This window comes from Mercenaria mercenaria, chromosome 1, assembly GCF_021730395.1.
Source record: "Mercenaria mercenaria strain notata chromosome 1, MADL_Memer_1, whole genome shotgun sequence".
In the NCBI taxonomy this organism is placed as follows: Eukaryota; Metazoa; Mollusca; class Bivalvia; order Venerida; family Veneridae; genus Mercenaria; species Mercenaria mercenaria.
Window position 1 is genome coordinate 15,210,174 of NC_069361.1, and position 25,442 is coordinate 15,235,615.

Below are 25,442 nucleotides of genomic sequence, written 5' to 3' on the forward strand. Positions count from 1 at the left end.
TTATAGTTATTGATAGTGTACATTTACGAACTAAGACCTCCTGTACCCAAACCCGAGCCGTAAAATATGCATTATAATATATTCCAATATGCTTGTGTCTGTTAAAACACGCTTACGATCGAATGACGTCACGTTAACGTGCGGTGACGTCAAAGTTTTTGTTGTGAGCAAGAAAGAGCGCCACTATATTTTTTCTTGCACACCGGACTGGCGTTTCCGGTGATTTTACCCATGCCAGCAAAACCCATCTGGCACCCCCCATGCCATGCCAGATGACTCTCGTGCTGTTAATGACAACTATTGCTTCTTTGTTCAACTGGAAATCAAACCGAGTCATTTTAGAATAAGTGTTAAAACACTCTTTTGTGTAGCATAAATTCTGATAGTATTGACTTGTAATGTTTCAGCCCTCAACCCTTCTTAGTGCATTTTTACAATATCCCAGGCGAGTTCTAACCTTAAAACTCACCTTCAATTTATACATTTTAAGGTACATGGCATATAATAGAAGCTATTTCTATTCTATACATGTCTAGTAATGACAATATAATTTCAGAATTTCAGTGATGAATCAAGTTTACATTATCTCTAATTAAATGTATACCTATCTTCGTATTATCAAATGTATTTACTTTTGCAGCAAGACAATTATTCTGCTATGTCAATTATTTCCTTTTATTTCATTATATTTAAGTAAACATACAAAGCCTTAAACCCCATTTATACGAGTTAATACCGATGTATTCTTCAATAGTAGAGATTATTTTCAATATCGAGCCCGATAACACCCTCAATATAGTTTTTGTGTGTCTACCTTTTAAACACACTGAAAAGGATATCTATGTTCCTTTATACAACTATTCAAAATTTATTGAAAGTTAATGGCAAAGTTTGTTTGAATTACGTATTTGAATACACGGCAGTCGCTTTTATAGAAACGGGAGCTAAAGCATTTATTCACTGATAATAGATTTTGTCAAGGTGCAATATAAAAGTTAAAGAATGGTAGTTTAAATTCCCTGGTTACGGTGGGACTGAGTGACAGATACTTTCAATTTTCACGCAGAATGTGGTAAATATATAATAGTAAGGGATAAATTCTTACAAACATCAACAATATTACATATAAACACGGATATAACTTAATCTTAGATTCTTTAAAACGGATTAAAATTTATTTTACTTTTCCCGGACGATCATAGTTTCCATGCCAACAGAGATGCCGGGACGATTTTACACATCCTATGATGTATACAGAGAGTAAGTATTTAATTTTACTGAAATTATTTATAAATAAGTAAAGTAGATTTTAAAAATCTTAATTGTATGGTGTTGTTTGGGCCATAACTAGTTAACATTTTAGCAAATTGTCACTTAAGTGATTTGAGAATGGTTTCCAAATACCCACAAAAGTAATTGCTCTGATAAGAAGACAATTTAAAGTTAGTGGAAGCAAAGACTGAAAAGACATTCATTACCTTTGAATCGAAGCCGATATTGTCTAGTACGCATGGCGCTTTTACGGGCACTTTTAACGGAGGATCTAAATAAGGGCGTTGGCCGAAACGTTGAATCATTTAAAAGTAAGACTAGCTGGCTGCTGTAGAAGTTTTCCGGATGGAGCATGCCCTTGAACCCACCGGATGTGTCCCTCGGGATGTTTAGACCGATCAATTAGATCTTTCATATAACAAGTGACTCATTTCATATGTCAGTTTTCCCATTGGCAAGCTCGTGATAATATATACATGTAATATAACTGAACAACACTCTTCTGTCACAAGGTGTTTCACCAGATCATAACCTCTATGCCGGAGCATGCGCGAGGGTGTTACTTTGTATAGTTGTTTTGCCTGAACGTCTCTATATTTGCTAAAACGCCATGTTATGAAAAGGAACAATATTTAGAATTGTCAGAGGAAATTGCTTAGTGGTGAACCTTAAAAGGACAAACTAGAGCTATCACGGGAGTGTTTAATACTTACCCTACCCGCACTCGCCCATATCCCAATGCCGATTATGATATGGGAGAAAGGTTTGTTTCAGAGATATTGTGAAATTGAGTCAAATAGTAACTATAACAGGGACATAACTAATGAAACAGTGCTATCAGAGTAACGCACCTTTTGTCATATGATGCTGGTGATTATGCGAAACAACTGTTTTACGTTTGAATCAAATTAATTTAGCAGTAACCGAGTTAAACTGGAAGTGCATAAAATTATACTGAACATAAAGTAAAACAGAGGCATAATTCATGAAATATTTAAGCCAGAGTTGTGGATCTTGTGCCATATGTCAGTATATAGGACAACTGCTTTAAGATTAAATCTAATCCATAAAGCAAAACCAGACTCGGAGTGAAAGTGCTTCAAAAATTTAACTGCGAATTATTAGAAAGTGGACATGATTTATAAAAAAATGGTACTTTGTGTAATATGATGAGGATGAATGATGATTTCGAACATCTAAGTTTGAATTAAATTCATATAGTATTAACAACGATAGAGCGAAATTGTGTCAAAATTGACCGGACATTATACTCTTGTGTTATATGATATGAATGATGGTGAGGAACATCTATTATAAGTCTGAAGCAAAGAAATGACTGGAACATTTCAACTAAGCTGTGGACGGGAGCGAATAGGATAGCACTCCATTACACTGCACAGTTAAGCTAAAAACAATACTGTATTTTAGGCAGTCATTTGAAATACTTATATGAACTGAATGAAAAACTATATCAGTAACTGAAACTTAGATAAAAAATATATATATGACAGCGATTTCTACAACAAATTTATCTGAGACATAATCAGTTTCACTGTATATGTCCTGCACCTATTCAGTTAAGGCCCTGCATTGTGTATTACAATGTATGTTCAGTAAAAACTGCACAAATTAGGACGTGCATCAATGTTCCTATGTATTTTAGATGCGTGTGTGTGTCATATTTACAGGCATGCACAATGGCCTGGTTACCATAAAGCCTTTCAGTTTTACGCGGATGACCAGACTTACTGTAAACAGCTTCAAGAGTGTTTAATTTTCCTCTGCATGTTTTAAGCAGGAAAATTCAATTTATTTTTGTATTGATGGGATCCAATCATGTTAATAAGGTATTCTGGATGTATCTTTTATTTGGTTCAAAACACGAAAATAGCTGTACAGGAACTGAATTAATATGCGATTATTAACTTCAGCAGACAAGTTAGGAATAAATTTACTGTAATATCATTTTCCTTAATCACCATTTTGCACATATTGTTCCGCTGAAGATACTACAGAGAGTAGGAGTGGCCGTGTGTTTATTCTGCACACACCTGGCACTTCTACTTTGTTGATCTGTGCTGACACATACTTTATTTTACTGTCTGTAGTTTAAACCCCGTGTGGTAAGAAATTGATAAATAAATGATTGTCGGTTCGTGAAATATGTTTCAACGATATGCATTATCATGCAAGCGACTAGGTAAATTGTCTAATCAATTGATTTGTAACGACTCGAAGGGGAAAGCAATTTCGTCAGATCAATGATTAATGAAAATGTTACACGGTCTCTGTGTTACCCTGAATGCTACCCGGGTAAATATTTGTCTTTATTGACATTTATTAGGTTATATATCATAAAGCATTGTTAAAAGCTAGACTATTTGAGCCGCGCCATGTGAAAACCAACGTAGTGGCTTTGCGACCAGCATGTATCAAGACCATCCTGCGCATCCGCGCAGTCTGATCAGGATCCATGCTGTTCTCTAACGGTTTCTCTAATTGCTATAGGCTTTGAATGCGAACAGCATGGATCCTGGCCAGACTGCGCGGATGCGCAAAGCCACTATGTTGATTTTCTCATGGCGCGGCTCATTTTATAATGTATGGACCTTTATCATAAAACATACATTGTATTGTGTGTTGTTAAGAGTAAACGCACCTGCTTTCTATACATATCCTACCCTGAGGCACCTTCGTTTTATAACACACACCCTGGTACCGGCAATGTATTTTGGGCTGTAAGTTCAACTTTTCATATATTACTTGTCGATAGATTTTGACCTGTATAGTGCCTTTATCCTTTGATAAGATATTTTCATTAAATTTGATACCAATATATATGACAAAGTCGGATCAACAGACATTTTCTGCATTGACAAATAGCTTTTTTGTTAATATAAAACAAATTGAAAACATTTGCCAAAGTAAATGTCGGCAACATGAAAGTGTTTCAGTTTGTCCTAACCAGTTTTCAAGAAATATTAGAGCAGTAACTGAGTTGAGGTAAACTTTTACACATGCTTAAAATTATATATCAGCTGAAAAATGCCTATTAATTGAAAATTATATTTTCTTGGAGTTCATACGAAGTGATCGACAAAATATTATCGGTTAATCGTAGTCCATGGATTTGCTTGATCATATTCTGTCGTTCATTTCGGATGACCTCCGAAAAATTCAATTCATTTCTGAAATGATTGTACTGAAGACATAGAAAAGGACCGTACATCTTTAATCTACCGGCCAGATTTACAGGTGAAACACGACCTTACTTGATAAACTGTCACTAATTCCACATACATATTACTAGCTTTGATGTATGTTCTTCAATATGAAGCCGTTATCAATTTGTTTTCTTTTATTTGTACGATATAGAGACGTAGACATTTAAATACAAGATCGTAAACATTTTTATAGTAAAGAAACAACCACCTTAGTACAATCAGATATTGAAATAAGTGCTGACCCTGAATTAAATCAACTGATTAAAATCAGGCATCATACTGTAGGGTTATGTTTATTTCATAATCGTTTTTGGCTTATTTGCCAATGATCTGCTAAGACATTAAAACATATCTTGACACCTATCTACAACATTGTAAAATGTCATTGTTAGGATTAAACAGTCATTATTTTATCCTTGAAAACTTTAAAAGTCATTTAATATTAAGTGGCATTACATACGGCGTAAATACAGAGCTTTGTAAGGAAATATCTAAGTTAATAATATTTTGGATTAGTATGGATTAATTTCAACTTTATACGGATTTGTTCTAAAGTAAGTAAGTACTATTGGCATTAGTTGCCAAGTTTGAAATTATGTCAACAATTCCAGTGTTTTGTCCATAAGGCTATCAATTCAATATCGAACACGGCGTTTATGGAGGATATTTGTTTGTTTCAGTGTAATATTGAAATATCTTTCACGAGTAGACACCAGATGCAATAGTTCCACGAGTGAAATATATTTTGATCTTACATGTAAAACAAATACATTTTATTTTTATTTCATGTTTTGAGATGCAGTAAAAACCCGTATCAAATTTCTTGATATGATAAGAAGTATGTTGGTTGATTTCTACCGATTTCCTTATTTTGTCTTTTCGTCGCGTCGTTGTTTCGCCAGAAGGCGATGGTAAAGGACACCGCCATCGGCACGCCGCAAATGTCAGTTGCCCTCACCAATAGTGACGGCCTTAATCATCATCTGGGCGAGTTTAGGCAGACGAAACAACGACCAAAAAGGACTAAATAACGAGGAAAACGTCATGTTTTCGGATGTGAAAATAACAATACAGTACAATACAATACAATACAATAAAATACGATGCATTTGCAATTGAATACAATACAATTCAATACAATGCAATGCCATGCAATGCAATGAATTTGCAATTGAATACAATACAATACAGTACAATATTTTATTTAAGTCTCACTTTTCATGACGTTACATATACATTCATATTCATAAAATATTCATGAAAACATTTCTAAATTAAATATGAGATACTACATATTATGAAACAAAAATACAGGGACAAAAAAATAAAACATAAAATATTTACGTTTAGATGGCACTGTATGATATTCAATGTTATCCTTTTCCGAACATCAAATTGATGACCATTTCATAAGATGTTTAAATGGTTTAATAGTTTTATATGACCTCTAATACATATTCATCAGTCAGCGAGTGAATAGTTACCATCCCATTCTTACATTATAAAAGATCTTGAAATTTATCTGCAAGAGTCTCTGGGGAAAAGAAAAGAAATGCTTATTATCTGACTGCAGTCATTGAATTGTACTCTATTTTCAACACCCATCCGACCTTAAAACGACAAAACGAAAAACACATGACGTTGGCAGAAAATGTTGATTTATCCTTTACATGTTTAAAACCATGAGTAAATTCCAGAGTGGATATCCATTTTAACTAGCAAAATGGCCGTAACGCATACAATGTCCACTTAACAGTAGGTGAAGCTATAGATTATTTCTATGAATTGTTCAATCCTGATAGAAAATTAGGTAAAAGTAAATATTTGTTATGTCTGAGTGTATTTTAGATTGCTGTGGTGATGTTGATTTTCAGTTTTTTTGTTTGCTTTCTCTAAGTGAGATTATTGCGTTGGCATGCTCGCAAATAAAACAATGTAGATTAGAAAGCGCAACTGCAAATTTTCGATGCACAGGAACCCTACATGAGTTGCAGGATATTGTGCATACGATCTTCATATGTTTAAACATATAACGGGGCTGACCAGTCCTAGCACTATCCTCTTAACGCTGAGTGCCAAGCGATGAAGCTTTATTACGTCTTTTGCATGACGCGGCCAGGGATCGAACCCACGACCTCCCTCACTCAAAGCGTGCGTTCTACCACTAGGCTACCGAGGCGGTCTTTTACGTGCTTACGCGATACAAAGTTTGGCTTTCATTTTGATTACAACCGTCACAACATTGATAGTCAGTAACAATTTTAGACGCAGATTCTTATAAACCAAAAATACACCAATGTCTATTCTTCATTGACTGCAATACTGATGACGTCGATTACAAGTGACATCAAAATGGCAGACAGCTGGAAGACACGGCAGTTATATAAACTTAAAATTCCGACAAAACTGACTTCGTAAACGCTGACGATCATCCCGATGACTACACTAGCATAGACGCTGATAACGTTGGCTACACCGAGGACAATATCGAAACCGGCAATAATGACTAAATGATGCCATCAGGTGTCCCGACAAGAGAAACTTTTAATCAACGGCTAGAAATGATAGTGATACCGACAGCGAAGGCGATACCATCTTCTTAAAGTGACACTTAGACGTTTACATCACAGTCTATATCAATGATGGAAGTATACGAAACAACAGTGACACCGGTGATGACTGACTGAAACATGGATGCTATACCGACGATAACACCTATGACTTGACTGAATAGGTGATGACAAATGGGTCCATCTCTTAAGGTAGAAGCCTTTAGGTCCTGGTTAGGGGATTGGGTATCCTAATTAGGGGATACTAGTATGAAAGATAAGTATCTCCCGAGTAGAAGAATCCTAACAGGGAGGTATTAAATCCTTAATCAGGAGATATCTACGCCATTTTCGTCACTTATAATAAATAACACGACTGCACAATAAGAAAGGTTCATTATCGCCAGTGTCATACCGACCTAATATTGTAATCGTGACTTTCTTTGATCCGTTTAACGTATTAAGATTAGGTAGATCGTATCTCGAAAACATTGTTTTCGTAAGTATTCGGCTAGTAAATGTTTATTTTTTGTAATTAATAGTAAGTATCATGTGTGCATAATGGCCGCACTCGGGCCGTTCATGTTTGATGGGATGGGAAAAAAGTCATCAAGTTTGCTTGCAAAAAAATATTGTGATTTTATCTAGAGCTCCAGCAATGTCTAGTATTTGCCCGGAAGGGAATTCGGGTCGTCTTAAGCAACAGAAAACGCAGAAGTTGTACTCTTGGGGAATTAGATAAAATTAATACATTTTTAGCCGCAAAAATGAACTTTAACTATATATTGCTCTATTACGTTCAGGTTTCGTCAAAAATGTTAGCCTCAAAGTGTGTCTGACAAAGGACATTTTTTTTTACATGAGAACAAATTCTTGCATTCCCTGCCGTGAGTTTCCAGTGTTTGCACTTGTGCTGGAAAATACCGGTTTTGTCCCTGTAATGTTAGATGATTTGCCAGAAAAAGGGCATACTTTTGAAGTATTTGTTATTATGTCATGATAGGAAATGCCCGACTCTCAGCCGGAACAACATAACAGCTACCTTCGAGTGGTAGGTTCCCATCAAATGAATCATGTATTACAAACACAAAAGAAAAGGCAAATAATCAATCTGAAGGCCTCTGGTTGAAAATAGACATGTTTCTGTTCATCTATAACTAAAACGTATGATGTAGAAATGTTCGAGAACATGTGCATATATGTTAACTACAAAATTTGTTTATATTTCCTCTCCACCTGTTACTTACTATTTTCAGTATTTTATGTCAGTAAAAAAAAACTTGTTTTCCAGTTTATATTTATTACAATTGATTTCGCCAGGATATATAAATAGAATGTTTGTTTAGGAATTATTACGGATTTTAAGATTAGGAAATCAATGCACTATAAAATCATATTTTAGCGTTTTGGGGGTTTAAGATAACACCTCAAACTGAACAAAGTTATATAGATATATTAATACAAGTAAAACTGTTTTCTATACGGCATAATCTTTCCTCAAGTAGATATACATGTTAGACAATTCATAGTATAACATTTTGTTATAAAGTTGCTTAGCTTGATCAGAATAGTATAAACGATTAGAAAATGATGATTTGTGAAGAAATAAAGAACAATGATTGGTAAAAAAATAAGAAATTAATCCAAAGGCACGTGATTTACAAATCTGGGTCTCGTTTAACGAAGCCTACTTAGGTCAAATTCGAAGTGAGGTGCAAGGGGTTTCATTAACCTCATTTTAAGTCGATAAAAATGACACCTTTAAAAACTGATGTAGGTTTTATTCTATGAAATCAATGTATTTTAAAAGTCCATACATAAGGCAGAATGCCGAGAAGTCCCTGGTAGTAATGTGATAGAATAATATTTTTACAGATTTGCCCATGCACCTTTACAGGTTTTTGTAGTCAGTGGTGCGTATACCTTTTATTGCCTGAATTCGCAAAGACCTGTTAAATAGATATTTAATTATTTCGTTTGATCTTCAATTGCTTTAAGTGCACAGTTTGGCAGATTTGTAATTCAGATATCAATAAAATCGATACTTTTAAACCAATTAATTATATTGACACCCGATAAACTTAAAGGTATGAAAATGTAACGTAGTACGATTTGAAATAGTTGGGAGCTCATATTGAATATCCGTATAGGGTGTCCCATGCAGTATATACACACTTACTGCCTGATTGTATCTATTCATTATGAATAAATATAACAATGATATTGATGATAATGGTATTATATAACTAAATAGGCAACATGATAGGCGCCGAACAAAAGAGTAGGTCATTTTGGAGTCAAAAACATGTGTAATTCGTATTTCGTTCATAAAATTTATTAAGGATCATGGACGTTCTTGGTATTAATATCTATTTATTAAGACACATGCTCTGAATAAAAAGATGAGAAGTAGGTAATAATTTGATGCGATCAATTCCATAGTTTGCTATATGCATTAGATGTCTAGATATATATAATTCATGGTTATTATTATATAAAAGTCGAATAAACTTCCAGGATGTACACGGGATTTGTTAACTGGTAAGTTACGATGTCTGTCTTGTATCTATGCATTTTTTTTTATCTATTGTATACATTTACGCCTTTAAGCGGAAAACTGCTACAATATTGGCATCTGAGCTCACAGTTGTCCACTGTGTAACTAAGTATTAGATGGATATCAGGGATCTGTGATACGCAACGCACTATGTGTATGGCACCAAGTTACTAAACTGTTGTAAATATATCTAACTTATATTACACAATGTTTCTAACACATTACCGTTCTGTTATGTTCTTTTAACAAGTTGAAAGTCTCTTATTTCAGTTTTTTTTTTCATTCTTAATTTATATCGCATAACATAATTATAACGGTTGGGACTATTTCTAAAGAATACCTTTTAATTTAAACCAGGACGCAATTTTAACACTGAATTCCGTACATTTGGTTTAATCATACTACAAGGATAACAGAATACTTTTTAAAGAAAGGGTAACGTATTTTTATTTGTAAATAAAACGTGTATTAGTTGATTTCATCTTCAGTTTTTCATTTTCGATTGCGGCTTTTCGTCATTTTTATTTTTTTGTTAAACACCAGTCCTGAAAATATCAATCTTTATCGAGAAGTCAGGAAATGTTTTAGCTGACATCTGTTATTGTAATATTTTAATGAATAAAGGTATTTTGTTTTGCATATTTGTTAAAATTGATTTTTTGTTGTTTTTTTGTTTCGATGTTTTGCCAGACAAGCTCGAAAAAGTTCCGAATCAGCCACCATATGTTCAGTTTCTTATAGTCATGCGCATATTACAAAGAAGCGCTAAAACAACACATAAAACAACAATGAAATAAGACCATAATAACCTGTATTATTTCAGCTATAATTCAGACGAGCTTTTGAACGACATATATCCAGGCCCGGTTGACGGCGTGTATACTCCTCAACCGATGGACGGCAGGATTACCCCTCAGTTTGAAGACATGTCTCCGGCAAATGGGCGCGTGTCGTCAGGGAGACCAAAGTCAAGGTTAAGATCAGCAGGACGTCCACCCTCACGTTTGGATGTCGGCGTTCAGGTACAGTGAATTTTGTTGTATGATTAATATTGTTCATAAAAATGTTAAAATAGAACCCTAAGTCTATTTTTACATAAAATATTTGATTTACCTTGTTTCTCCCCTATTGTTTACATTTTTATGACAGTTATGACAGTTGTAGTTGTCATAACGCTACATGATTAAGTTATTGAAGTACATAACTACCTTGTCAAGTGTTTTATGATTTGTGATAATATTTAGTCAAAAGATTTCCCTTAATTCACCAGAGTTATTGTCTGTACACTCTTTGAACTTTTTATTCCATAAGGATATATTCATAATGTTTCATTGTCAACATTTCGTCTCAGATACTTACACATGTACCTATATATAAATAATAAATGGCGATTCTGTTGTAGCCAGCAGACCAGCAGCATTTAAAGGTTTGTGGTGCATGCTCTCGTTGTTACACAGTGTGTTTGTCAGCATGTTAACATGCAAGCCTCCTGCATGATAATCAGCTTTTATATCTCTTTAGTCCAAACATCGCGTGAGGTGCTGGTTACCCAGTCAGAAAAATAAACAATTCAGCAAATTAAACTGTCGCCAGTCTTACAGGTAGTGTGAATTGCATCAACAATTTCCAAATGTAAGCAGGTAATTAGGTATCGGAGCCATTTTAATACAAAATGACAGAAACTTGCAACAAAAATACATGATTACATTGTTAATACATTGCCGAACTCTGATCACCTTAAGTCTCTTTGGTGTTGATCGTTCATGTATTCATGTCTTTAAATGTTTTATTTCTTGAGCATCTCGCGTAACATTGTTCTTATATAAGTAATGGGTAATCAGTTCCGCACGGATTTGAGGCGATATGTCGATCATCTTAGAATCCGATATAGGTGAACCCTTAGATATAGAATGGTGATGTTTGTAGACTTCTAAACCTTACCTTGGTGTTAAAGATATCATATGGATAGTGAATGTGTTGGTCTAGAAGTGGAACGTCAGGATTGCCTCAGAGTATTAAAGCGAACACGATCTTCAGATAGTTTTTACATGCTCGTGATGCTATATTTGATGTGCGCATACTAACTAATTCTTTATTCACAGGAATATTAACTAGCTATTTTTATTTAGGGACCAATACTGTCAAAATAGATGTTTAACATTAGGTATATGGGCATTTTCTTCAACAGTTTAGGGACCCAGCCCAAAATCTAGGTGTCATTGGCTACTAGGCCCCTGCTAATTTATATCCCTGATTCATATATGTCGGCATGCCCGAGGAAACGCCACTGTAACTAAGAATGATATTTAATTGCATTTTTCTGTAACGAACCTAAGTCAATCAGAACCGTACTTTCTAACTTACTACCCTATTTGTCAAAGAAAAAAAACACACTTTTTTTCAATTATACTGTGTTGTCACTTATTCAATATGAAAATGTTAAAAACATCATTACAAAGTTTTTCACATTGCTTACATCACTACAGTCAGCGTAAGTATTCCAGATTACATGTATTCTTACAAAATATGTGAGGAAATTTGAGTGGTGCATACCTAATATTGCAGTGGGAGCTGCTGTATGAATGCTTGTAGGTATTTTCTTTTTAAGGATTTTTACGACACACCGCCTATTCACGTAAGTTTTCTTATCACATGATCTTTGCGTTCGTGTCTGCTTGCCGTTACATTTTGCTGAAAATGTTTCAAAAGGGTTGCGAAGTTATGGGGCACTTGTATGTTTTCCGTGTGGAAGAATGCGGCAGACACTCTGTCAGGTTCATAGGCTGTATTTTACTTTCATCTGTTGAGTAGAACACAAAGGCGGTCTGCTTTTGTCCACATTTTGATATATTAATTTGAATACAAGGTTACATGCGGCCTGACTACTTTATTTAGTATAATACAAGGGGAGATATTCTTTAATAAAATATGAATATTGGTGTCAGGGTAGTTTCCCTTCTCATGTAAAACAACTATTATCGACCTCTATTATTAACATCTAATTAAAACAATAATAATAAATAAATAAACGAAGAACATATCTATGAACAAAAAATGTTTTGTTGGCTGGTTTTATGTTTTTCTGGTGACTGCCGACTGTTTTCTGTCAGTTGACTTTAATCAAAATCAGTGAGGTTTTTGCTAAAAAAAAACAAGTCTAGCATATGCCATAAACAAAAAACGTGCACATTGTTATGTTTATACGTACTATTTGTACCAACAGTGCTGTAGACGATAGAAAAGTATGAAGATAAATGAAAAAAAAAGAAAACAACAACAAAAAAAAACAAAACAAAAACAAACAAAAAAAACACACTTATAATTATTGTTCTGCTCTTATTTCCGCTGCAGAAAACAGTCATCTTGGCTAAGTTCACGACGAGCTCTGGGGTTTAGTAGAGACCGACTCTATAATCGATAACCAGTACACCATTCGTAACTTCCTTGTTGGAGAGCTGAACTCCTCAAACTCCGCTACGAAGCAGGGTTTATTGGTTCCTGGAATTTCATCACAGCGCTTAATGTGCAGGGAAAAAAAGTTTTACGTATTCCAGGGCCAAATTTCTGATTGGTCAGTTACTTTACAGGTGGGAGAAAGTATCATTTACACAACAGCCTACACTTCCCTAGAGCTCCGACGTGAACTTTGCCCTTGTTGTTTCTAGTAGGTAGATGCTAAGTTTGATATATTTGTTTCAGTTTGAAATGTATTATCTATAAATGTTTACTGACGTGGTAGATTTCTAGACATGTGCATAAAATTATTAACTTATAATGAAACAGGAAAAGAACATTACTAGCCATCGTATACTGGATAATAGGAGAGATGGCGAACTTAGATCCTTTCAGCCGATCTCTATTACTAAGTGATTAACTTTTACTAATAGTACTTACTATTTAACTTGATTAGCAATTGGTAGATAGTTTACAACAGGACGTCTTCAAGGTTAACATTATAAGTGACATTATTTAGAATGTATTTGTCTCCTCAAATATTTATTTTGAATAGTTGTTTTTTTATAGAATGCGTGAACTATAGCAGACAACTTTTTTTTCAAATTTAATTTTATTCGCACATATAAATTATTTTTTTTGCTTCTTGTCATATGATATCCTGCAAAAAATAGATGTATAAACTAAATAGCCTCAGGTGCCAACAATACGTTTATCTATATGTTTATTACAGACGGAGAAGAGACCTAAGCCTGTGATCTCAGAGACCCAGTATAACTATGCAATACCTGACGAGTCTGTGCGGCCCACATCACCTGTTCAACGTCTTCTCGAGAGGTGGCATACACAACCCAACATGTCACTACAGGGTCCACAACCGGGTTCACAGATGGACACTATCACCCGACAGTATTACCACCGTATGTGGAGCTCTAGAGGACAGCCTTCCAACTCGGATTTGTACGTCTGACAATATCTATAGATACATACAACGTTATTATGATATACAAACATTAACGGAACCATTTGATTATTGAAACATGATTATCTCGCTTTAGACCGAGACATTGTGGCGACAATTTAGATTATGATAAAAATGATAACACGAAAATCCGAGTTGAAGATACATTCTACTTAAACTATATACCATAGCATAAGAACATTTCTGTCTTTCAAACAGTTCTGCCATTTAAGGACGCTACCGCAAATTACTTGTAGCTAAATGCCAGTGATTCTACACAGCTGCAAGCACGTGCATAAAAAATGAGCCGCACTATGAGAAAACCAACATAGTGCATTTGCTACCAGCATGGGTCCAGACCAGCCTGCTCATCCGCGCAGTCTGGTCAGGAAATGTGCTGTTCGCTAACGGTTTCTCTAATAGCAATAGGCTTTGAAAGCGAACAGCATGAATCCTGATGCGCAGGCTGGTCTGGATCCATGCTGGTCACAAATGCACTATGTTGGTTTTCTCATGGTGCGACTCAAATAAAATAATGCATGAAGGAGTACCTGATATCTTTCCCTTTGCATCTGAAGATGAAAACTAGGCCAAAAGTCCAAGACTTAAAACGAAACATATTTATTTTCTCTTCTTGAAAAAAGTGCACTATCTAATGTTGTGTTTTTTTTCAGACATTTGAATCGTTACGGACGTGCTGGTGGAGTATGGCGGCATGTACGCGCATGTGTAGCAAACACAGGGACGCAGATGGCATTTATAGATGGTATATCACTTTTGATTTATCCACAAAATATTATCCAACTTAATATAAATAAACTTATGAAGTTAAAAAAATAAATGGGCTCTTATTAAACAGAGAGGTAACTTACATTTTTGAAGTCGTTTTTAAGGTCAGTTGTTCAAGTGTTTTTTTTCCTGAAAATGTAAGAGTTAAAGTTCTTTGAGTTATGAAGAATATTCATGTCCATGCCGTCGATGACGTGGATTACATGTGCTAACGAAAGCTTAATTGTTTGAATATATGATACGAGTTTGATGTTGTCTCGTGATATATTGATATATGAAACATCAAAACAGACTTATATTATTTTCATGAAACAGGTACTGTAAAAGAAGAAGACAATGTATTTTTCCCACCGTGGCAGACACCATCAGCTTCAAAACCCAGGAGAGCATTATTCACAGCTTATAGCAGTCAACCAAACCAAATTACCGCCAAATTTGTACCCCAAACCCAGAAGTATTTACCCCCTAAATCTGCAAAATATAGGAACAAATTCCATACACATGCTAAAGAAGGATTGAAATACTGGTATCAGGAACCTAAACCTATAGATTGTAAGTTTTTTTTTTCATTTCCTTACACATAAAATGATTTAAATAAGATATCGTAAAACCGTCTAGGTAATATACCGATAATTCAGTCATAAGTTATGTCAATATGAATTTTTAATCTCCATTTTATTAGTGATCATTAATAATTTAGTCATATGCTACCTTGATATAAGGACTATGAAATATCTAGATAGTTTGAACGTTCTTTCAGATTATAAGTAGGATACTATTGATTTTGGAATACCCACTTGTCAGTCTCGTACGTTCGGAGCTATGCTGTCGGACACGTCATTAAAATTAGTACAATATGTTTCTTTAGTTTAGTATCGTTAAATGATGTGGAATTAAGTATTTTTATGCCCCCGAAGGCAGGCATGTTAGTTTTCAACTGTCCGTCCGTTCGTCACACCAATGTTAACTTTTTGCATGAAGGCACTTTACTCGCGAACCACTGCACACAGGACCTTCAAGCTTCACATGCTGGTAGTACTTATTGAGTACACGATCCCTACTGACTTTGGAGTCACCAGGTCAAAGGTCATGGTCACAGGGGCCAATGTTAACTTTCTGCATGAAGGCTCTTTACTCGCGAACCACTGCACCCAGGACCTTCAAACTTCACATGCTGCTAGTACTTATTGAGTACACGACACCTACTGACTTTGGGACCACCAGGTCAAAGGTCAAGGTCACAGGGGCCGATGTTAACATTTTGCATGAAGGCACTTTACTCGCGAACCTCTGCATCCAGGACCTTCAAACTTCACATGCAAGTAGTACATATTGAGTACACGATCCTTACTGACTTTGGAGTCACCAGGTCAAAGGTCAAGGTCACAGGGGCCAATGTTATCTTTTTGCATGAAGGCTCTTTACTCGCGAACCACTGCACCCAGGACCTTCAAACTTCACATGCTGCTAGTACTTATTGAGTACACGACCCCTATTAACCTTGGAGTCACCAGGTCAAAGGTCAAGGTCATCAGGTCAAAGGTCAAGGCGCTGCGGGGGCATTTGTCACCATTAGTGACAGCTCTTGTTGTATAATGTTGTTATATTTAATTGCATGCTGCATGGAGTTTGCGGACCACACTTGCTTTTGGTTACTATTCATAACTTTCTTCTTATAATCCTTAGATTGTTCAGTATATTCAGGCAACCAAGATTTGTTTACAAAAGCTGGTCACTTCAGATACAAAGTCTCAAGTTTAATTCAATTGTTTAACATCTACTGAATAAAATACACTATATATTAAATATTTTGATATTTATTTAATTTAGCAAAGCGCATGGAGCTCGCCCGCCGTCGTATTATGATGGCACGTGCCAATAAACCGGCTTCGATGGCCTGCTAATTTTGTAAGACATCGAACACAAACATATATAGAGCAGTACTGTAGTTAACAAGCTTCTATGATTATGTTTCACCAACTATCTTTTCACAACAATTAACTGTTTCTTCTTACTTTAAATTATGTCCGAGGAAAGTAGTCGCTTTTATATGCTCAACATCAAATGGTTTGTCCTTCCATATCGAATATATTAAAACCCTTTCTACTTAGCATGCAGTGTCTTCCATTTAAATATTCACGAATATGTTTGGCCACTTCGATGTACTTTAGAAACAAACATTATTTTCTTTGAGATGCACCCTTTACTACACTATTTCTGCGCATGACATTTCGCACTATTTTATCGGCTTCATGCGTAGCTATTGTTGCACGTTGTATTAGAGCACGTGGTGCTTATGTTTCTATTTCGTTAGGGAGGCGGAAAGATTTTATCTCATTGAACGAGATTTCCAAACTGTTAAAGGTATATTCGTTTGCTTGGAAGTTTATGGAAAGGCGTTTTACTTTGGGAAATTGTTTTCGGGTTACTGGATCACAGTCTAATTCACGTATTCTTGGAGGCCATTTTACTAATTTCTGCTTCTTAGGAAACACAAATATTTCAGATAAGATCTTGAAACATTAAACGGTGTCGGACAGAAAAGAAATTCATTATTAGTTTTCAGTGCTTTAGTCTTTGGCTATCTTTTGCGATGATAACATGTTGACACCTGAAAAAGAAACTGAAACTTGTGTTACGCCAGAAGTGAATCAGACAGTTACCATATAGGGCAAGATAATGTTATTATTGAATCCCGGGTACCTTAATATTAGTTAATGAAAAAAGGCTTAATTGATAAATTATTTCCCGTACAGACTCTGCTAAATATTCTTTTGGTGCCGGAAGTCGTTGGATGGGAATACCAGGAGAATCTCTTCATCCCTTACCTGTCTAACCCTGATCTTAAGGTGACGGTTTGGGTACAGCTAGTAAAACTTAGATGAATTGATGGTGGCTTGACCTACCTATCTTAAAGATTATCCTATATATAGACCTGTCATATTCCACGTGATGTAACAACGACAAGTAATCAAACGCATTATATAATTACTCTTACACAGAGTAAGTCCAAAGGTGTTGGCCTGAATCAAGGCATGTAGACGTTTCATAGTGTCCATTATATGCTTATCTTATAATTTGATGAAGTCTTTTTTAAAAACATATTGCTATTACATGTATCATACTAGGAATCATTGTAAAATTGCGTTTTCCTTGTTGCTTGATCGAGTAATCTTAGACGGTAGAAGCTTGATGTGTGATGTTGTAATTGTTTTCTAATCAAATATAGGCTCATTTTCAGCGAGGAACATTCACTTCAAAGAGCAGGTATTTCAGAAGTAGATAGAAATTAAAGATCTTTAACAGAAATTATTTGATAGATGTCTTCAGAAATAGAAACATTTCTTTTACCTACATTATGTTATCGTCTGTTTTGAATAACCTATCTCTCTTTCAATCTGTTTTTTTTTCTTTTTTGTTAAGTTATTGCGGAAATACGTAGGGTTAAATTTGTTGAAATAATATTTTTTTTATTGTATTTGAATATCTTTACTAAAACTTGCGTAATAAATTCAGGTGTTTATGTTTACATAACAAGGATATTACTTCTGTACTTTTTATAGTGTATGCAAGATTAATACGTTACTTCTATTTACACAGTTCCTTAGCTGATATTAACTCTATAAGTGTCTTAGTAATAAATATATTTCCATACATTTCTATTTTTTTTATACAAAATGCACGCAAATCATTACGGTGTATTTTATGTCTTCAAATTTTCCATAATTTAGAATACAATATTTCTGTGAATGGGTATCATTCGAGATATCTTTTGTTTTGTTCCTTGGTGCATTGCTTTATTTGTGCATGTTAAACTTTCGCTAGCTTTATTTGCAACCTCTATATCTTTTGTTTCTGTTTAATGTTTCATTTAAATTGTTCCAAAGAATTAAAACTGCATCATTTGCTATTAAATTGCATGAAGTATTTGCTTTCTATTTCCATTTATGCATGTTAATCGTTTATGTCTTCATTAATGCATTCAGATTAAAGTTTAAGTATAGTGTACAAAATGCATTGTTTAACAAAATTTATAAATGTATAAATTTCATTTTTATTTTAACTTTTACAGTAAGGGGTGACACAACAAGGCTTCGAGCAAGAATAGTTGGAAACGTTTTTGGATAAGGACACATTTCGGATTGGAATCAATGCCATTTTTGGATCATACGAGTGGTTCTATTCTGACTGACGGGCATCAGAATACTAAAGACACAAAGTTTTCTGTAAATAATTGAAGGTTTTCATGAACTGTTATAAAGTGGATACACCATACAGACAAATTTCTAATCTGATATAGTTTGATGTGATTAAATACTTAACATAGTATATTGAACAAGACTGTGTATTTAAAACAGATTTTATATTATGCAAAAGAAACACATTTGAATTGAATTATTTTCAAAGAGCTTACTCTTGTAAACGTCTAAGGGCGTTAACGCATACACATACATATGTATATAGAAAGCTTCATTCAGTCGCCAAATAAGTAGATTATTTGTCAAAAAAAAGAGGAATTACCTTAAACGATCTAATACATAAACGAATTAAGATTTATCTGAACTGATGGTTCAAATGCATTTATTCGACTATTTATTACCTTTCATACCACTCGTTTCGGTAGATGATACATATGAATGTTATGATCATATTTATTTTGTTATTTATTGGAATTTGTTGTAGAATAGTTTACTTAGCATATATATGTTTCTTAACTCAGCTGAAATAAAGAGCCCCAATGTCATACCGTTTGTAGTTATTTAATACAACCGATTCATTCTGAGTCGTACTAATTGTTGAAAACATACAAACATGTATATAAATTCTTGGCCATGGCTCTGCATTCAACAACACACCTAAATCAAGCTATGTTACTACCTCGTTAATTACTTGTCTCCGTAGATTTCAACACACACCAGTACCAGCTGCCCACAACATCAGTACTGATACATTTAAGTGTTTGTTTACCACAACACCTACATTACAACAACATGTCGAAAAATAAATACCTAATAAGTTACATGTAATGTTAACATTATATAATTATCTTTTCTGTATAAAGTTCACAAGAAATCAGTTCGAAATGTTCTGGGTGGGGGTGGGGTGATAGGGTGTGTGTGTGTGGGGGGGGGGGGGTATACTAAAGAAAACCCAGAGCCGCAGAGTGACGTTCTTTCATTCTCATGTCGATTAATTCTATTTACTTACTAAGTGCCAGTATCTTATTGTTGGAGGCTGCATTTTTCGAACGTTGCCCATGTTTAAAGTATATTTGTAGCGCTGAGTGGAGAACTAAAATAAGCACAAATAAGAATAGTCAGATTCCTCCATAGCAAAACTTATATTGTTTATATGGATTTATCAATGATTATCATAAGTCATCGAGCTTAATAACATGCTTCCAAATGCTGTTTGAGCTATAATTTGAAAATAGTGTTTATTCTTTTAATTCTGATATCACATTGTGATCTGTTTTTGTTTGGAGTCGCTGCTTAAGTAGTTTACTCAGTTAATTCAGGGTAAATCTCTGAAAATGCTGCAAGTAAGTCCGTGACTTCATATATTTATTCATTTCATGAAATGTTTAATTAAGTTGAAAATATCAAAGAACAAATTTGCAACTTTTTCAAACATTTACAATATAGAGAAAAGTTAAACTTTAACCATTACAAATGAACACATATTTCGGTTAAGCGGTAATTATTATAAAACAAGAAAATATGGAAACCCATCCGTTGCTCTAATGGCCAGTAAAGAATTATATGTTATTATTGTGTTCGTTTTTATAACGGCTATTAACCGCACTCACGGGTGGTAAACGCGCAATCCAATTCCCACTGGGAATACGCCAAAAATGGGTTGCGCGACTTCCGGTGCTGGTGTTGCGCATCAATTATACAAAATCGAGGTAGGTGGGGTTTTGTTTTTGTAAATAATTACACATTTACGAGTGCTTTCGAAAAAAAGCAAAATGCTATTCGACACAAAAATGAATAAGGATCATATGTATGAAATACCAACTTATTAATTTAAGAATCAGCTCTGTTATCACAAAAGCTCTGATGGCTCGAGCTGTCAAAAAAGCATGGAATCATGAAAAATGCAAATTTTCTAACTCTTGTGCCTTCTTTCTGGAAATGTGACGCTTCGAATGATCAAACACGTGTAAAACAGTCATGAATATTACATACACTTGAATGAAATGTTGCTTTTGGGGGAAAGATTGGCAAAAAAATAATCGGGAATGGGGTTGCGCCCCGGGAATGGAGTTGCGCGTATACATTATACACATTATGATGTATATGAGCAACTCCATTCCCGGTGCGCAACCCCATTCCCGATGATTATTTTGTCAATTATGTCCCCGTTAGCAGGATTTGAAACAAATAATTTTGATATTCGTTACTTTATAACAGTTGAGATATCATAAAAAGCATCAGATGTCCTCAGATTAGGCATATGAGGTCAGAAACTGCCATTTTTGTTGATTTCATACTTTTTCCACGTTTCGTGTCGCCAGAGTTTTTGTGATAATAGAGCCGAATCATAAATTACAAACCAGATATTTTACACATATGATGTATTATATATCTGTGTCGAATAGCATTTGCTTTTTCGAGAAATTTATTCTAGTCTCATACTAACAAAATCATAACTTCACATACCTCAATTTCGTCTTTTTTACGCGCAACACCAGGACCGGATGTTGCGCAACCCATTTTAAGCGTATTCCCGGCGGGAATTGGATTGCGCGTTTACCACCCGTGGCACTGGGACTTCATGTAAATCCTCAATCACGCCACAAACGTGATTTTTCCGATCAACCGCATAAAATGCAATCCTTCTATCAATTATTGATTTTTATAGAAGCAAGTTGTTTTTCTTTCCATGAGTTAGTTATTGCCCTAACTGATATAAAGGAACCAGCGTGGGAACCATCTGGTCTAGTCGCGTAATGGCTGCCAAGTATTTGAACACTAATTTTTCACTTGGCATGGCCAGCGAGGTCTAAATTAAAGCTGGTTTCTGTTTAAATTTCTTTGTGGGTGTATTTTTGATAGAAACATTGGGAGAGGAGGTTGCATTTTGTGAAGTGAAACTCAATTTTAGTATGAGTAGTACTTCCAGGTCACAGCCTGTGATTTGATGTGATTTTACAGTAATCAAAACAAGAAAAATCTCTCTTAGAAGATACATGACCCCTACTTTTCTCTTCATTTTATGTCAGTTTTATCATAACTCTTTAAAATGAAGTAAGGATTTGTTCATAAATTTATAGTAAAATAGGCCTTTTTGTCATTTCTACGAATCCGTCAAATACATTGTAGTCCAATTAGCAGGTAATTACATCAACTACAACACTTAAACTGCAGGAAAATCCTAAAAAAATGATTTCAAGCAGTCCTGATCTGAAAACGGGTACCAGGTCAATTTCCAGCTTACTGCAGACGAATAAATCAGATGATGTCTAAATCTGTGGTCATCCACTCCGAAGAAGTAATCCTTTGAAATAAAAGAAAACAACAATAAAATATTTAAGGCGTTTTAAGCCCCATTTGACCTCGAAGTGACTTTCCTGTGAAGTGATTCCTGTATGCAACACTTTTTATGTTTTTTGTTGATGATTCGTACTCTTGAAGTCTCCAAACGTTGAACAAACTTCCCTGCAGAAAGAGATAAAATGCATATTCTAATGTTAAGGCACCCTTTTCGCATGCCACCTCTAAATATTGCACGGAAACTGTAATGATCTGGTGAGTACGGGCTGGATTTTGAATAAATAAGACTTAATTTTAAAAATGGCTCTTTATTGCGGAATATTTCATTATTTTTTATAGAAACCTTTATATTATGTTAACAAAAACATCTCAGAATGAAAAAGTTTGCTGTCGAAATGAAACATAAAAATTATTCAGTACTTATCAAAGAAAAGGTAACGCCTAGTGCTAAAGCTGATTTGCAAGTTAGTGTACACATGACCACGTGCAGCGAGAGAGAAAACTGTTATTTTGGCGACAGTATGTTTCCGTTCCGAACAAAGCAGGAAAGAAACCCGGCACAAGCTGTTATAACATGAGACAAAAGAAACGGAGCAATACAGTAGCAGAACAGTTGTCCGTTTAGGTGATGGATATCTAATAACAAATCACAAGTTCCCTGACCTGGTATTAGGGACCTCCGTGGCCGAGTGTTTAAGATCGCTGACTTCAAATAACTTGCCCCTCACCTCACTCTTCATGCGAGGAAGCCATCCAGCTGGCTTATGGAAGGTCGGTGGTTCTACGTTATAAAATAATGCACGGAGGGGCACTCGGGGTCTTCCTCGATCCACCATGAAAGCTGGAAAGTCGTAATATGATCAATAATTGAGTGGTGCGACGTTGAATCCAACAAAAAACAGAACAAACAAAAATCATCTGGTGCAACCATTAAATACATCCCTTGAGCTGCAGGAAAAGTCATAGAAAATGCCGGCATACTAGTTTTGTTTTCCCGCAACAGGCACCAGGTACATTTCCGGCTCACGACATACGAATGATGCCGACAACTCTTCCGATGTGAAGCTGTATTTAGCAAAACCTTGTTATCACTGATCAATTAAAACCCTACCAAGATTAGCAAAAACTCACATCACATCAAAATTGTCACAAGTTCAAAAGTATAAACCGTCGCAGCAAATGAACATGCCTAGGACGTAAGATATCTTTGTTCAAACATGTATATATGGCTTACACAAAATAAGGAAGTTTCGAAACTTTTGTTATGGATAAAGTATTACCGAACTTTAGCAACACCGGAGCAGCTTCTATTTTTTTAATGTGATCACTGCATTTGTCTGCATTTTGATAATCATACAATTTTACGCATGTCTTATCACATGCTTGCGTATCTTATCACGTGACATATCTTTGATCAGTGTCTTAGAATGCGTAGCGGGTGGGACAGGTTGTTTCCCGCTGTTGGCGCAGCTGATGGCACACCTTCTTTAAATATAAGGACCAATGAATAAGCCACATGAAGACTTTCATCCTGGATACCACCACGTTCATGCCACACATACATTGTTGTAGTGTATTGTTTTCATCACAGGACTTCGCTATGAAGCGCAAATGGTCAACCTATGTCAGAAATTGGCAGAGATAAGCCTCTAGGATTTAATCATTCTAGGCATTTGTGTCCTCAAGTAGTCTCAAAATATGTGCTTGTTTAGATAGACGCCGAAATATACCACAGCTTAATCTCTAATCTCTGTAATATTTGTTATCTTATTAATATTCATAGTTTAAGTACAGTTAAGAAAGTTGAAGATTTTCATTGCAATTAAAATGTAATTGCAAAGGTAAGTTACTGTTTACGTTTGAATTTCAGTTTGACATAGACATGTCTAAATAGAAATATCATACTGAATCCAATTGCTGCAAATCAATGCGGTCATATTTTGCTGAGGTCTACTGCACAGAATTAACTTACTGTGGCACCATTCGACTATTTCAAACCAGGTCTCTTTGTGCTTTTATATATACAAATAAAATCAAATTGAAATGTTATAAATATTCACATTTCAATATATTAATGAAGGCCCGCGGCATGCATAGCGATCATGCAAGTGTTATTATGCTTAGCGTCACTGGGCCGTGATTGCACAAGAACAATTCACGAAAAGGTGACAGAATAACGCCGTATAAAGGCCTAGCAATGTTATTTTTCAGACACTGAAACATGTTAGGCCTACACCAAAAACACTACATTATTTACGATCCTGGTAATTGACTTCCTTGAGAATAAGTACAAAGAACTCTCTCTCCACAATGGTTCTCAAAGACATACTGGTTCGGCAGATAGTATGTATCATCCTCGGCGCTAGGAAAAACTGCTGTGACAAACCCTATTCGATAAAGCCAATTAATGACGAGCAATCTAGGTAAACTGGTTATACAACAGGAAACGTCACGGCAACAGAACGAATCATTGCTGTTTCATCCGCCTATTCAGAAAACAGAGGAATCTTCACAAGTATTGTCGAAAAACAATTGTTTTGTGTGGTAGACAAAATATAGCCATTAGAACAGAGCAATTTCACTGCAGTTTTGCACGAAAAGGCTGAAGGTAATCCACAATAAATAAATACGCATCCCCGACTATATAAATGAAACTGTTGACATATGTTATAAAACAGGATATCATTGACTGATGCAAAAGGCCAAATCTTCTTGTGCATTCCCTTCAATGACGCCAAGCTACACGATTTAGGTGAACATTTTAGTTATCTATCGTTTACTGTCGCAACCCTCTTTTGAGTGTTATGTGCCACGATTAATGAAGGGAAATATTACAGTATAACAGTACTAGGAAAGTTCCTAGCAGATAGCATGTTTAGTTTTGAGATAGCCTTCTTGAAAGCGTCTAACGAAGGCATGGCAGCAATGTCTATCAGATTACTGTAGCATTTGGTAAAGAAAGAGAATTCGAAATAACCTGTCCCAACATGAACCTGGTGGAGATTAGCGGGTAATCATAACAGGAGGCTGAAGATAAGCTGGCATGTCGTGCATATCGAGCGCGTGCGAGAGTACCACTGGTGAAAATCGTGCAGCCGCATTTTTGGTATATATTCGTTAATCTGATTTATAGGATAT

General features: G+C 35.2%; 1 protein-coding gene across 12 annotated transcripts; it reads left to right on the plus strand.

Annotated features, from left to right (window-relative positions):
- Positions 1-788: 788 nt before the first annotated feature.
- LOC123544906 (uncharacterized) lies at positions 789-19,549 on the plus strand. Of its 12 annotated transcripts, none has more exons than XM_045331047.2 (9): positions 789-1,260; positions 10,426-10,624; positions 11,005-11,028; positions 12,211-12,237; positions 13,789-14,015; positions 14,691-14,782; positions 15,121-15,357; positions 17,562-17,654; positions 18,878-19,549. In XM_045331047.2, exons 1-8 carry the CDS (start codon positions 1,208-1,210, stop codon positions 17,639-17,641), a joined length of 939 nt encoding a protein of 312 aa, XP_045186982.2. In that variant the 5' UTR covers positions 789-1,207; the 3' UTR covers positions 17,642-17,654; positions 18,878-19,549. The 12 variants fall into 12 exon arrangements, with proteins under 12 accessions (XP_045186982.2, XP_045186988.2, XP_053396507.1 ...); XM_045331053.2 differs by lacking the exon at positions 17,562-17,654 and adding an exon at positions 17,120-17,169 and having other exon boundaries at positions 790-1,260; XM_053540532.1 differs by lacking the exon at positions 17,562-17,654 and adding an exon at positions 18,035-18,072 and having other exon boundaries at positions 790-1,260.
- The last annotated feature ends 5,893 nt before the right edge of the window (positions 19,550-25,442 follow it).

What these genes read in the sequence shown, in the direction of transcription:
- LOC123544906 (XM_045331047.2), top strand. Translation starts at nt 1,208, where the DNA reads ATGCCAACAGAGATGCCGGGACGATTTTACACATCCTATGATGTATAC. An exon ending in TCCTATGATGTATACAGAGA is followed by an intron (nt 1,261 to 10,425) that starts GTAAGTATTTAA and finishes GTATTATTTCAG; the next exon opens with CTATAATTCAGACGAGCTTT. An exon ending in CAGACCAGCAGCATTTAAAG is followed by an intron (nt 11,029 to 12,210) that starts GTTTGTGGTGCA and finishes TTTCTTTTTAAG; the next exon opens with GATTTTTACGACACACCGCC.